This window comes from Crinia signifera, chromosome 1, assembly GCF_055691185.1.
Source record: "Crinia signifera chromosome 1, ASM5569118v1, whole genome shotgun sequence".
In the NCBI taxonomy this organism is placed as follows: Eukaryota; Metazoa; Chordata; class Amphibia; order Anura; family Myobatrachidae; genus Crinia; species Crinia signifera.
The window spans coordinates 432,645,070-432,657,682 of NC_139217.1; the positions used below are offsets into that span (position 1 = coordinate 432,645,070).

The 12,613-nt window shown below is 41.8% G+C and overlaps 1 protein-coding gene across 12 annotated transcripts in view; it reads left to right on the top strand.

Annotated features, from left to right (window-relative positions):
* Positions 1 to 554: 554 nt before the first annotated feature.
* The window catches only part of SREK1 (splicing regulatory glutamic acid and lysine rich protein 1), a 56,476-nt gene continuing 44,417 nt past the window's right edge, over positions 555 to 12,613 (top strand). For all 12 annotated transcript variants that reach the window (XR_014450711.1, XR_014450712.1, XR_014450710.1 and 9 more), the window contains exons 1-2: positions 555 to 783; positions 4,458 to 4,591. Coding sequence is in view for 8 of the 12 variants with exons in the window: in XM_083152770.1 (XP_083008896.1) it covers positions 659 to 783; positions 4,458 to 4,591 (259 nt within the window). In the remaining 4 variants the exon portion in view is untranslated. The remainder of the gene's footprint in view (positions 784 to 4,457; positions 4,592 to 12,613) is intronic.

Below are 12,613 nucleotides of genomic sequence, written 5' to 3' on the forward strand. Positions count from 1 at the left end.
AATAGTTATAAGAAAAAATTAAGCTTTAAATTTGATGAAAATAATGGTTTCTTTCACAGATTTTTCTGATTTATTGATATTGCATTTACCCCAAACGTCTGCAACAGTGAAACATGTCACACGCTATGTTACAAAAATGACCGCCTTCTTCCAATGAAGGTAAATAAAATTAAAGTAATGGTGATTTGTAACGAACCCATACCCCTATTACACCAGCCTAAAAAGTCCAGGAACAGAGCATTTTCTCCCTCATGGAGAGGGCCAGGTAGGCAAGTATGCCACAGTGACAGTGAGAGTAATTATTTATCCTGGGAGTCTTTTATATATGTGTGCGTATAATCTATCTCTTTTGAATGATCTGCTAGGGGAGCATAAAAAGAAATCTTGCCTAGGGCATCAGATTGCTTAGGGCTGGCTCTCGTGGCGTGCACACCGATGGCCATCCCTCCCTATGTATCATTCCGGGACTTGTATTAAACATGGCCACTAGAATGCGCTGTTGCAGCTCTGGCGGCTGGTGCGAGAGACAGCGCGCCACTTCCGGCGACGCTCTATCCGCCGTGGCCGCTAGCTGCTCGGCTCGTTGTCTGATGCTGTGAGGCGGGAGTGCTTCAGTGCACTGGTCAGGGCTTCTCTGTCCGCCGCTGCCGCCATCATCATGAGCAGCTCCCCGACCACGGTCATACAGGTCACCAACCTGTCCGCTTCCGTCACCAGTGACCAGATGCGGACGCTCTTCTCTTTCCTAGGGGACGTGGAGGAGCTACGGCTTTACCCACCCGAGTGAGTGCAGTGACCCGGGCACGGATGTGGTGCAGGGAATAGTGGGGTTACGGTGTCGTGCATGGGGGGTATCTGTGAGGTATTTGTGTGGCAGGGGAGCTGTGTGGTGAGAGAGGGCCATAGTGTCATCCTTCTGCTTCCCAGCACAGGTCCATGCTCCTTATCCCCTCACTGCCCGTGCATTGGTGTGCAATGTATGGGCATTTTGCAACAAAATGTCAGCTCCCTGCGTCTATTAATGTGGGGCTGTCCATCAAGGGCACATATAAATCTGGGTTTACCCAGCACAGATAGATGTGGTAAGCTGAGTACAGCCCATAACATACATCACAGGTTCTCAAACTCGGTCCTGAGGACCCACATAGTGCATGTTTCAAACATGTGGATCTTTTAAAATATGTCAATGAGTGCACCTGTCGTGTGACCTGGAAAACGTGAACTATGTGGGGTCCTGAGGACAGAGTTTGAGAACCCCTGAGATACATCATAGGATACATTTTTCTGTCACGGCTCATACAGCCTGCACTAGGCTGCATGGGGGACACAGGGCAGTGCTGCCCTGCGCGCTGGGTCCCTTCCCACGATTGGCCCGCAAAGCCAGACACAGGCTGACACCTAATACCCCTTTCACATTGTAGCTTTAACATGGTATATTGCCGTTTTTTTACCGTTTTAAAACAGGTACAGCTGCAATGTGAAAGCTCCGTTGTCAATTTACCGGTTACAGAATACCGGTATTTTGAAACGTGTTAAAAGCAGAATCCTACACGTTTCTGAGCCGTTTTCCCTGCAGTCTGATGCTGCTTTTACACCGCAAAACCTGCTTAGACCAGGTATTTAAAACGGGTCAGAGCAAGTTTAGCCCCTTTCACATCGCATGTAAATACCTGGACTAAAGCAGGTTTGCGGTGTGAAAGCAGCATCTTCTTTGAAGTTGCCCGGCATTTACTCATCACCGGTAAAAAGTGAAAGGGGCATGAACAGCTCAGAATGGTATTTGCTACAAATGATAACCACACAAGGGTGATAGGTTATCTCCCTGCATGATCCCCGCCCACAAGCAGGAAATAAACAAAGGATATTCTTACTATGGGTGAAACGGGTTGAAACTGAAAGGTACAAAAACGGTATTGAAACTGGCTTTTGACCCGTTTTAAAACACATTTACAAAAATGGGTTGAAAGCAGGTTTGCAATGTGAAACCAGTATAATTGGGCCTTTAGTATGTACCCTCCTGTGTACCTGGTCATTATCCTTTTGAATAGGATTATGCAATTGTAAAGCTCAATCGAACATGTTGCGCTATATAAGAAACTGTAAAAAAATAAAATGTGCTGCTTGCCAAGTGGGACAATTCCATGGGCGATGCAGGTATGCATGGTGTAATGGTACATTGTGTCATACATCGGATTGTTTAGTATGTGCAGCGGATGTGATCTATTATATTGCAAAGCTACTTCACACATTAGCATCTTCTTTATTTACAGTTTCTTATATAGCGCAGCATATTCCGTTGCACTTTACAATTGGAAACGGGAAAAAACAAACTGAGTAGTAACAAACCAACGTAGTATGTAACAAAAAAATGTTATTTGCTACATACTTTTATTGTGTATACAGCATTAGGCTCTTTGTATCAATCTTTCACTTGTGACAGTATGGGCAACAAACCTGGAATAGGATCCCAGTTAATGGTACAGATACTGATAAATGGTTCTGTGGATTTGTAGTAACAAGAATGGATCTGCTGGCAGTTTTTACACATGGACCTATCCAGGCACCATGGGCTACATTTCATTGTCCCAAGACTGTGTTTATAGTATGAAAATATATTTAAGCATTTAAAGAATTCCCTAAAAACAAACTCTACCCCCACAACTAATGCCCGCTCATGACATTCAGGTCACTGAGTGGCCATAAAATGGGAAATAAAATAACATACCAGGCAGAGTTCCCATTCCCCTGCCGATCCTACATGTCAGCCCGTCATATCACACCCAGTTTGGATAACTCCATCTCACTAAACCATCTGTAAATCTTAAATACTTTGAAAATTATACATTTCTTGGTGACCTATTTATCATGCTAAAAATATGGCTAATAATCCCCCATACACACTAAAGGACATAGGGCTTTCTGAGTGATCTCTTTTACTATATCTTCTAGTGTGCACACTCAATATTGTTAACTATGCACACTCCCTCGCATTGTTACCGACTCCCCATCCCTCTCGGCTGAACATGCAGGTCAATTTGGCAAATTCAGCATGTCCCGGTGACGTTACTGAACGCTAATGTTTACCAAAATCGTTCAGTGTGTACACGCAATATTGGCCCTCCATGCCTGATATTGTTAACTATTTTGGGTGCAGCCGTTATCGTGTAGTGTGTATGAGGCTAAAGCCTCCTGAAAATAAAATTTAATATGTAAATTATATATATTTTTTAACATGTAATATTTATTGCACGGGGCAGCTATTTTTTTGCCTAATAAAGACTCAATGTTTGTTTAGGACAAGCTGTCTCTGCCGTTCCATTCTGAGGTACCCATAATTCCCCTGTGCTAGTGAACTTGCAGTAATTAAATACTATCATGGCCAACAGAGTATAGCTCATCACTCGAGTCTGTTACCAGACTATTGCTAGATTCTTGTTAGCTCTGTGTCGCATATTAGAAGGGAAATATGTGGCTGGGTTCTCCCACGTGACCTGGAGAACACAATTCCACAGGAGGCACTGGAAGCTGGATAATCCAGCTTGTTACATATTCATGAATAAATGGTTTTCATTTCTAGTTTTACAGCATTGTAATAAAATACCACAGAATATTTAGGTTTGCCTTCAATAATTTATTTTTGTTTTAACATTAAGGGTGATTATTAATTGATCCTGGAGTCCTGGCTAAATCCATGGGGAATTGGGGGGCCTTGTTTAATGGTTCATGTAGTGTTTTTTTTTTTTTGCAAATAGTTTGGGATCTCCCCTTTATTGCATGTCATACTTGTGTCTCTTGGTCTCATGTGGCTTTCCAGCTGTCAAGAATTACACATCCCAGCATGCCCTGCAACAGTTTTTATTTTGGGGAATGCTAAAAATTTAGCCTGGCATGTGTAGTTTCAGAACAGCTGGAAAGCCTCCGGTTGGCTAGGCCTATATTAAACTAGTACACAGAAACTATGTAGTTATGTGAATAAGGTTCATTGTGTATGTACCACTCTAATGGGTTTATTCCTTCATGATCGCAACCCTGTCATAGGGATTGTCTCTATTAAACTGGTTTATAATGAGGAATAACTGCTATTGGCAGGAATGTGTGCTCTTGTTGCTAGTCCAAGTGAGGCCAAAGTGTTAAGACTATTTAGCCTTAAGCTGGGTACAAACTGCGCAATGTGTGTACCGGGCAATATTGGTAGCGGCAGGAACCGGGTGCAGTTTGGCATGGATGAGTACATACACACTTGCCATGCTGCTAAACCACTTCTATTTGGGCACTTGAAATGTAATGGACGCTTGATCAGTGCAACAATTGAATTGCTTTGATCGGCGCACATTACTTTGGGCACACACAAAAACCATTGCATTGCACCCCTAGTAGTCCTTATCTATAAAGCAAATAGTTATTTACTTTGTAAGAAAATGAACGGTTATCGAGATTTTCTTCTTTTTATTTTTCAGCAATGCACCGCTTGCATTTTCCTCCAAAGTGTGCTATATTAAGTATCGGGAGCCGGCAAGCGTCGGTGTGGCCCAGCATCTTACTAACACGGTTTTTATTGACAGAGCCCTCATTGTTGTCCCCTGTGCTGAAGGTTAGTATGAAAGACGGTGTGTTCTGTTTGTCTCTGCAGTGTCTGATAACTGTATTTATTTGCAGGCTCAGAATGAAGTCATTTGGTAATGTTCCCTTGATGTAGAACTTTAGATATGTGTAGCTTGCGGTCAGGTGATACTTAGCTGGTATCTGATAGACTCTTAATTAGCTCCTGTAATTTGACATGTGAGTACGTGTTCATGTTTCCTTCTATAACTCCTGCTGCATGGTGACATTCTGTATAATCAGACTGCAATGTCCTGTTAAATGCAATCCTGTTCTTCCAAACCCATTCAGCACATTCCTGTTCTTTTCTTGGGGACACCGGAAACAGTAAGGTTATGGAACTATGGCTGGGGAAATCTCTCCTCTTATTTATGTCCTGAATGTGCACCTTATAGCCGTTGCCACACAATAGAAGGGACAGTGCCCTCAGCCAGGCTAATATAGCATCATTATTTAGGAGTTGTTAAAGGGAGCAGAAGGTAAGTAGTAAAACATTTTCTTTCTCCCTTGCACCTTTTATTTCCCTCTGACCACTTCCATTGTCCCCCACACTTTGTTTTGCTAGTTCCTGTCTGCGGTTTCCTATATTTTCTCTCCTTAGTATTCTTCTCTTTCATGTTACTTAGCTCCGTAATGATAGATTGTTGATATTACAGCCCACAGCCTTGTTTTTAGATAGCAAGAGGCTTCCTGCAGCAGCAGCAGTGTGTCTTCACCCCTCACACACAAATAATGTTCCTGGGACTTTTGCATATAACTTTCGGCAAGCCTCAGGACTCTGGTGGAGGAACAAATGAATAAATTCACTTGAAATTGAAAGCAGGCTGCTAATTAGGTACTTACCACACGGCTATATTCACTAGTAACTATACTGAATGAGTACACATACATATTTACAATCATATTTTTGACACCTTGTGCCTAGATATGATGACACAGTTAAGGATGTTTATGTGGAACAGCACATATAATTTAGCTTCTACATTTAATGTCACATATTTAGATTACAGCTCAGGGTCAACCACAAAGTTGCTCAATGTGATTGTAATGGGGCCTACACACAGGGATATTTTCAGTGCGATGCTCAGCACACAGCGCTGCACAGCAACATGCCAGAGGTGTGTTCTCCGGAGACAACCCTGTCCCTGACCGGGGATTAACTAGATTTATCCAGCATGCTGGATATAAATCGCCAGGTGACAGGGCCGTGCATCGCTATAGCTATGGCCCCTACACACGGAGCGATGTAGGGGCATTTTCTAAGTGATCTAATCAGATCAATTGGAAAATGCCCTGAAATCGCCCCGTAAGAAAAAAAGAAAACAACAATTCTATGGATAAGTTATTTTATGTCTAATGTAATTATCTTTTCTGAAAAGTCTCTAGAGGTTATTTTCAGCAAATATTATTTTCTTGATGCCAGAAAATGTTTTCCTATGCTCCCTCTGCTACGGAGAGGTTATCTGTACATAAATACATTGATTTGGTGCTATATGTACTAAGCAGCAGGTTTACAAAGCCACAGCTTTCCTGCAGTTTTTGCCAATGTCATTAGACACAATATTCTTGCAGTTTTAAATCTCATGGGTAAATCTGCTGAAAACCTGCCTCATAATACATATGGGCCCTGATGTTCAGTGACTAAAGGGGACAATATTGTAAAAAAATAAAAAAAGAGGTTGGTGCGGCACATAGGGATTAATGTTCCCAATTTCAGATTGTGTGTTATGGAAGCCAAAAGAAGTCTAGAGCTGCAAGCAGGTCTGTTCATGGTAAATGCTGTTATGATGGAGCATAGGAAAACAATCATAGATGCTTCTCACTTTCATTATTTCCCCCCAGAGTCAGTTCAGTTACAAGTCATTGTTATTCATTCATCTGTTACATGTAGAGAGAATTCAGATGAGTCATTAGAATAGAATTTCTATTGGGCAGTCTGCCTGCACAGCTTTGCTATTCACATAAGTGGCTGCTTAATCTTTAGGTCGGAGCAGAATGCCAGCCAGTCAGTTTGAATTATGTCCTACATGATAAATGTACAGACAAAGCACATTTTTTGTCTAATAGACAAAACCATGTTCCACTACAGGTGGGGCCAATGTAACCATTTATGGTTAGGTCTAAATTCAAGTGGGCTAAGGGGCCTTGTGACGTGACAGGGGAGGAGATGGGGGTGGAGAACAAGGTCGAACCAAGAGACCCAAACGGACCCTCGTGGGCTCACTCAACACCTGGTTACTAAAGGCAGTGGTGGCGTGGATAGCGATAGTGAAGGAGCAAGCCCCCCGGCTTTGTGATCAATGCTGAATTAGGCCCATAGTGCGAGCAATTTAAACAATGCTCCTCAACATTTCCTTAAACTTTGCTTCTGTAACAACAAGGTATTGTGACTTGTACAAGTCTTGGTGCGACCTGGATACTGCTGAGGACGTTATTATGCTGGGCACACACTACATAATGCGTGTACCCAGCAGCCTCGAGCAATTAAGACTTGGCATTGGCCAGTGCATACACACTTGGTGATGCTGGCAGAGACTGGAGGGGAAGCCCATTGTAACAGCATGGCATTGCTAGCAACATTCCCCGACTGAGCTGCAGGTACAGACTATGGGGGATGTTGCTAGTGACCCGCAGGAGCGCCCACTGTTAACAATGCCGTGTGTATCATTTAATTCATTTTAGTATGTACCCAACTTTGGAACTGCTTTCAAATCCATATTTACCATAGCAGGTTATTTGATTTTCTAACATAATTAACATTTATCGCTTTATTTAGTAAAAAAGTGTAGACCTATAGACATATGTTTGAAAGCTGTTCAAAGTAAACTGTAAATGCATTAAATAACTGCCCTATTGAATTTATAAAATGTATCAAGTCATTGGTAGTGGCCCCGGTCCCTGGCAGGTAGCGGCCCCGGTCCCTGGCAGGTAGCGGCCCCGATCCCTGGCAGGTAGCGGCCCCGATCCCTGGCAGGTAGCGGCCCCGATCCCTGGCAGGTAGCGGCCCCGATCCCTGGCAGGTAGCGGCCCCGATCCCTGGCAGGTAGCGGCCCCGATCCCTGGCAGGTAGCGGCCCCGATCCCTGGCAGGTAGCGGCCCCGATCCCTGGCAGGTAGCGGCCCCGATCCCTGGCAGGTAGCGGCCCTTAGCTTTATCATTTGCTTACAGATCCTCTTATTGTGTTTCTGCAATTCTGATTCTCCTTTCCTACCGTAGCATAAAACATCTGTCGAACCTCCTAAAGCAAAAATTGTCCCTGATCTTTCATTGTGGGCTGCCTAAAGCTGAACCAACCCCTTACATTACAGAGTAAGGGGTAACGCTGTGACATTATATATTAGCTTACTAGAGAAGTAACACAATATGGCAGCAGCTGCAGTAGAGGAAGAAACCTTTATATTACTGGATGGATGCTATATTTATTACAGAAATTCTTTGACTTTTATAATGTCTATTTAATACTGATATATTTATTTTCTACCTCTAATTACTATCTATGGTGTATTTCTTTATTAACTGATGTCCAGGTTGGGGAAGTAAGCAGACTACTTGTGAGTGTCAGCAGCAGCTTCCAAAACAGGACGATTACAGAGGAAAAGAGGAATTAATTTAAGTAATGAGTCTGGCAACGTCTCTCTTATATTCTATGTTTTCATGCATCCGTCACAGTTCAGCACTTCTTATTTAGCTTTTATGTAGCAATACTGTCCATTTGCAGCTGTACTGCTCAATTCCAGTGCTGTCCTATTTCTTAAAACATAGCACCGTGCTAAACAAGGATATGGATCATAGGGTCAACAATGGCTAGGTTGTCATTGACAAAGGATCGACGTGTACAAGGTTGACACACAAAAAGGTTGACATGCGTTTTTTAGTTGCCAGTGTCGACACCTGAGCAGGTGTATCCCCAAGTAGTGTAATGTGTACCCTTGCATTCTACATGGCAGGTGCCTTGCTCTGCTACCACTGCCCTTGGCGCTCTTTACCATTCCCTATCGGAGTTCAGGTGAAAAAGTATGAAAGCCCAAAAAATTTAAATAAAATCATGTCGACCTTCTCATGTGTCAACCATTGCCTTGTCAACATTTTGGTGTCGACTATCATCCGGATCCGGCTAAACAAGAGGCTGCTAAATTACTGTCACGTACAATCAGTTGGCAGCGTCATTTCAAGCACACCTTGCCAAGCCTAGATTTATACAGTAGTTAAACCATCATAACTGTTTCAGTATAAGTTTAAACATGACTCTTAAAGGTGCCCATACACAACTCCGACTCTGTCCCCTCCCAGCAGTGGGGAGTGGTGTCGCCTGTTATACATCTCCTGTGAAAGGAATGCAGGGTGGTCTGCTTGCCCATACCCTGCTACAATACATAGCAATAGTGCATGGTTACCTTTTACAGTCACGTGGTAACAATGTCATGTTTGCTTGACCTCACACTGCTGTCACACAGATTGTTTACATTATGACTGTCAGGAAAGCATACCTATCCCATGATAAACATGCTTTCCTGTTAAATTGCAGTGTCGTGTGACACACCACCGCTAAACTGCAATTGTTTAAGAATTTATCGTACAATTACAGGACATTTATAATGTGTCACGGTTTCAGATATATTTTAATTTCTTAAGTTTAAGACAACCAGAAGTGTTATAAACTTGGTTTTCCATGAGTGTTTTACAGCTGTAGTATCAGTGGTAAGTACAAATTATACTTTAGTTGTGATGCTCTTGACTAACTGAAGTAAAATATTCTCAGGAGTTATTTGCATAAAAAGAATAAGCAGCCAATCTGGTTAAATCTGCTAGCCCTTATTTATTTTGGTTAACTATTTTTTAACTATTTTTAACTAGTATTTGGTGTACTCCTTTATTAAGCAGTACCCATGGACTATATGATGTTTGATATTTGAAAATGTTCAAATATCAAACATGCTTGAAGGATGCTCTTTAGATATTTCGGCAGAAATGAAAGTATAAATTTCCCATTTTCGTTAATAAATAGTCATTCAGTAGTTTTATTGAATGACTTTTTTTATTACAGGCTGTATCACCTGTAGCAACAAATTGCAGTGAAATATACTTTTAAACATAATACGGCATACACACAGGGCAATTGTACCCCTATTTTAAATTAAGCACAGATCGCTCTGAGTGTACTGGAACCCCAGTGACATCGATGCGCGGTCCCATCGCATGGCTACATTTACACTGCCGTACCAGATCAGTGCACGATGTGTGTTTAACTGCATCGATCAGCGCAGGTTCTCGCCCTGTGTGTATGGAGATTAACTCTAATCCATTATAGCCAATATCAGCATCTCTGTCTCTCAGCCTCTAGCACATTGTATAGACTTGGGCTTAATCACTTGGTAATGTTCTTCCAAGTGTCTGATCATTAAAATCCAGTGTTTATGCCTGAAATGTAAAAGGGCAATGCATTTACTATCCGCGTTTTGTTCCTAAAAGCATTGCCGATTTTTTTAATTTTTTAAAGACCTGAGTTTTAGATCCCAATACTTAGAGGATTATTTGCGGAAGTGGCATTGTAGAGCAGGCCTGGCCAAACTGTGGCTCTCCAGCTGTTTTGAAACTATGCATCCCAGCATGCCCTGCCACAGTTTTAGCATTCTGTAATAGCAATACTGTGGCAAGGTATGCTGGGATGTGTAGTTTCTAACAGATGGAGAGCCACAGGTTGACCAGGCCTGTTCTAGAATACTCCACTCTTGGTATTTGCTGGCAACTGATTTACTTTGTGTCACATCTTTTCACTTGATTGCCAATGCTTTTATCAGTTGAAACATTTCTACTAAAAATGCATTCCGTTTTTTCCGGCTTCTCTCTGCAAGTTTAAATGTGCTTTTACTTAAATGTAGGAGTGCATAGTTTGTTTGAGTTCCCTTCATTACCCCCATTGTGTATACTTGGGTAAGCTCATTCAGCGGAGCACACAGTGTTCTCAAAACAGCAGTGCAGCTGGAACGTATCACATAATTTTATACCAGTAGGTATAATGTCTAAGGGGACATGTAGTTGTACTTGTTTTTATCTGTGAAGATTCAGTCCTCCAAGGCCATGAAAGACCTCCCAGATTGGAAGGCCAAAGGCACTTTGTGACCAGTGACATCAGTAATTTTTCCTCACACCAGAGAGAGGTGCGCTGGATCATTAATGAAATTTGGTTACAATAAATATATGGGATTCATTAAGCCATATACCAGAGCTGGAAATTTAATTGATCCTGGTCAACATACGATATATCTATTTCCGTGGCTATTTCTCCCCAGGCCATGCTTTCATTTACCCTACTCGTCCATCAGCCATGCCCTCATTTACACTGCTCTTCCCTCGGCCACGCCCTCATTTACTCGGCTCTCTCCCTCACCACGCCCTCATTTACTCGGCTCTCTCCCTCACCACGCCCTCATTTCCACTGCTCTTTCCTCCTCCTGTCGAGCCCTAATTTCCCCTCTGGCTTCATCTTAATTTCCCCAGCTCTTGCCCTATATCATGCCCTGCTTTTCTCTTTGCTGTCACCTCGCCCTTTCCACTGGCTCGCTGCCTCCCTCTTTCCCCCTTCTCTCTCTGGCTCCTTTCCCTTGCATTGCTCTCTTTGCTGCCACCCCCTACAATTCCATGCTACCATCCTCCCCACTTAAAGACTAAATTAAATCTGGTGGTAAGAAAGTAACTATCTGCAATGTGGAAGGACAGTGGTGGAAATAAGGCAGTTTAATTGCTGTTTGTAGAAGGTAACATCCAATGGGCATACGTTTTTGTTTTTTTTGTATTAATAGTAATATTAATACATTTCTTTGTAGTTCCATTACATAAATTACTGGTCGCCTTAAAATCTTAATTGGTTTCAGCATAAAATGCTTATAGGAGTATCGTAATTATAAACCTATTACTTGTCTTTTATTATTTTTTTGATCTTTTAAAATCTGCCTTTGCTGACTTAACATTTTAAATACTGGTTATTCACTTAATTTAAAAAAATAATCTGATAAATGAATATCTACCAATTCACTCATCTATAGGGAACATTGTTGGGAAATAAGTAGCTTTCAGAACATAAATTTTCTTTTGTGTCCATATTTCAAAGTAGATGGATTTTAACAATTTGGTTTTGTATGTTTTTTTTTTTTTTTTTCTTTTTTTTTTTTTTTGTGATTTTATATGTGCATTATTAGATGACTAGCCTGGCCAAGGCAGACCTGTTACACATGCCTGAGTAAGGCACTGTTTGCCATGCCACTAAACCAGCCGTCAAGGGAAAAACTTCATGTGAGGATGAGCTCGGAGTCTGACTGCCGAAGATGGACGCCCTGTCTGTTTTTTTTTGTTTTTTCTTCTTTTCTTTTTTTTTTGTTTGTTTTTTTTGTTTGTTTTTTAATACTGTTTTTGGCTCTTGTATATTATGTAATATATATTTGCATAACGGGATATAACTTTTGTCTAATTTAATAATTTGTTGAAATAGATTTAGCCATGAATCGTAAATAGACCATTACCATACACTGTCGTTTTTCAAACAATGGGGCAGATGAATGAAGCATCAAGCCAGTGGAGAAGTTGCCCATGGAAGCCAATCAGCACTGAAGTAACATCTATCATTTCCATACTATAAAATGATACAGAGCAGCTTATTGGTTGGCATGGGCAACTTCTCTACTAGCACACGTCATCAGTATAACTATAATTGTATGTGCTCTTGATGTTCTGCAACATCTGGGATGTTTCATGATTTCTACAAGAGTATTCAAACGCTGTTGCATATGTATGTGTGAACAAGATGCTATTTTAAAGGGAATCTGTACATCTATTAGACCACACTTAAGTCGACAGTCATTAGGTCGCCCACGTTAGGTCGACAGGGTTATGGGTCGACATGGGTTTAGGTCGACTGTCATTAGGTCGACATGCATTTTTCACTGTTTTTTTTTTTACCTGAATGTCAACACAGTCGACATGGACACAGTTGGAGGTGAACCGCAGCCCTTCGCTCACA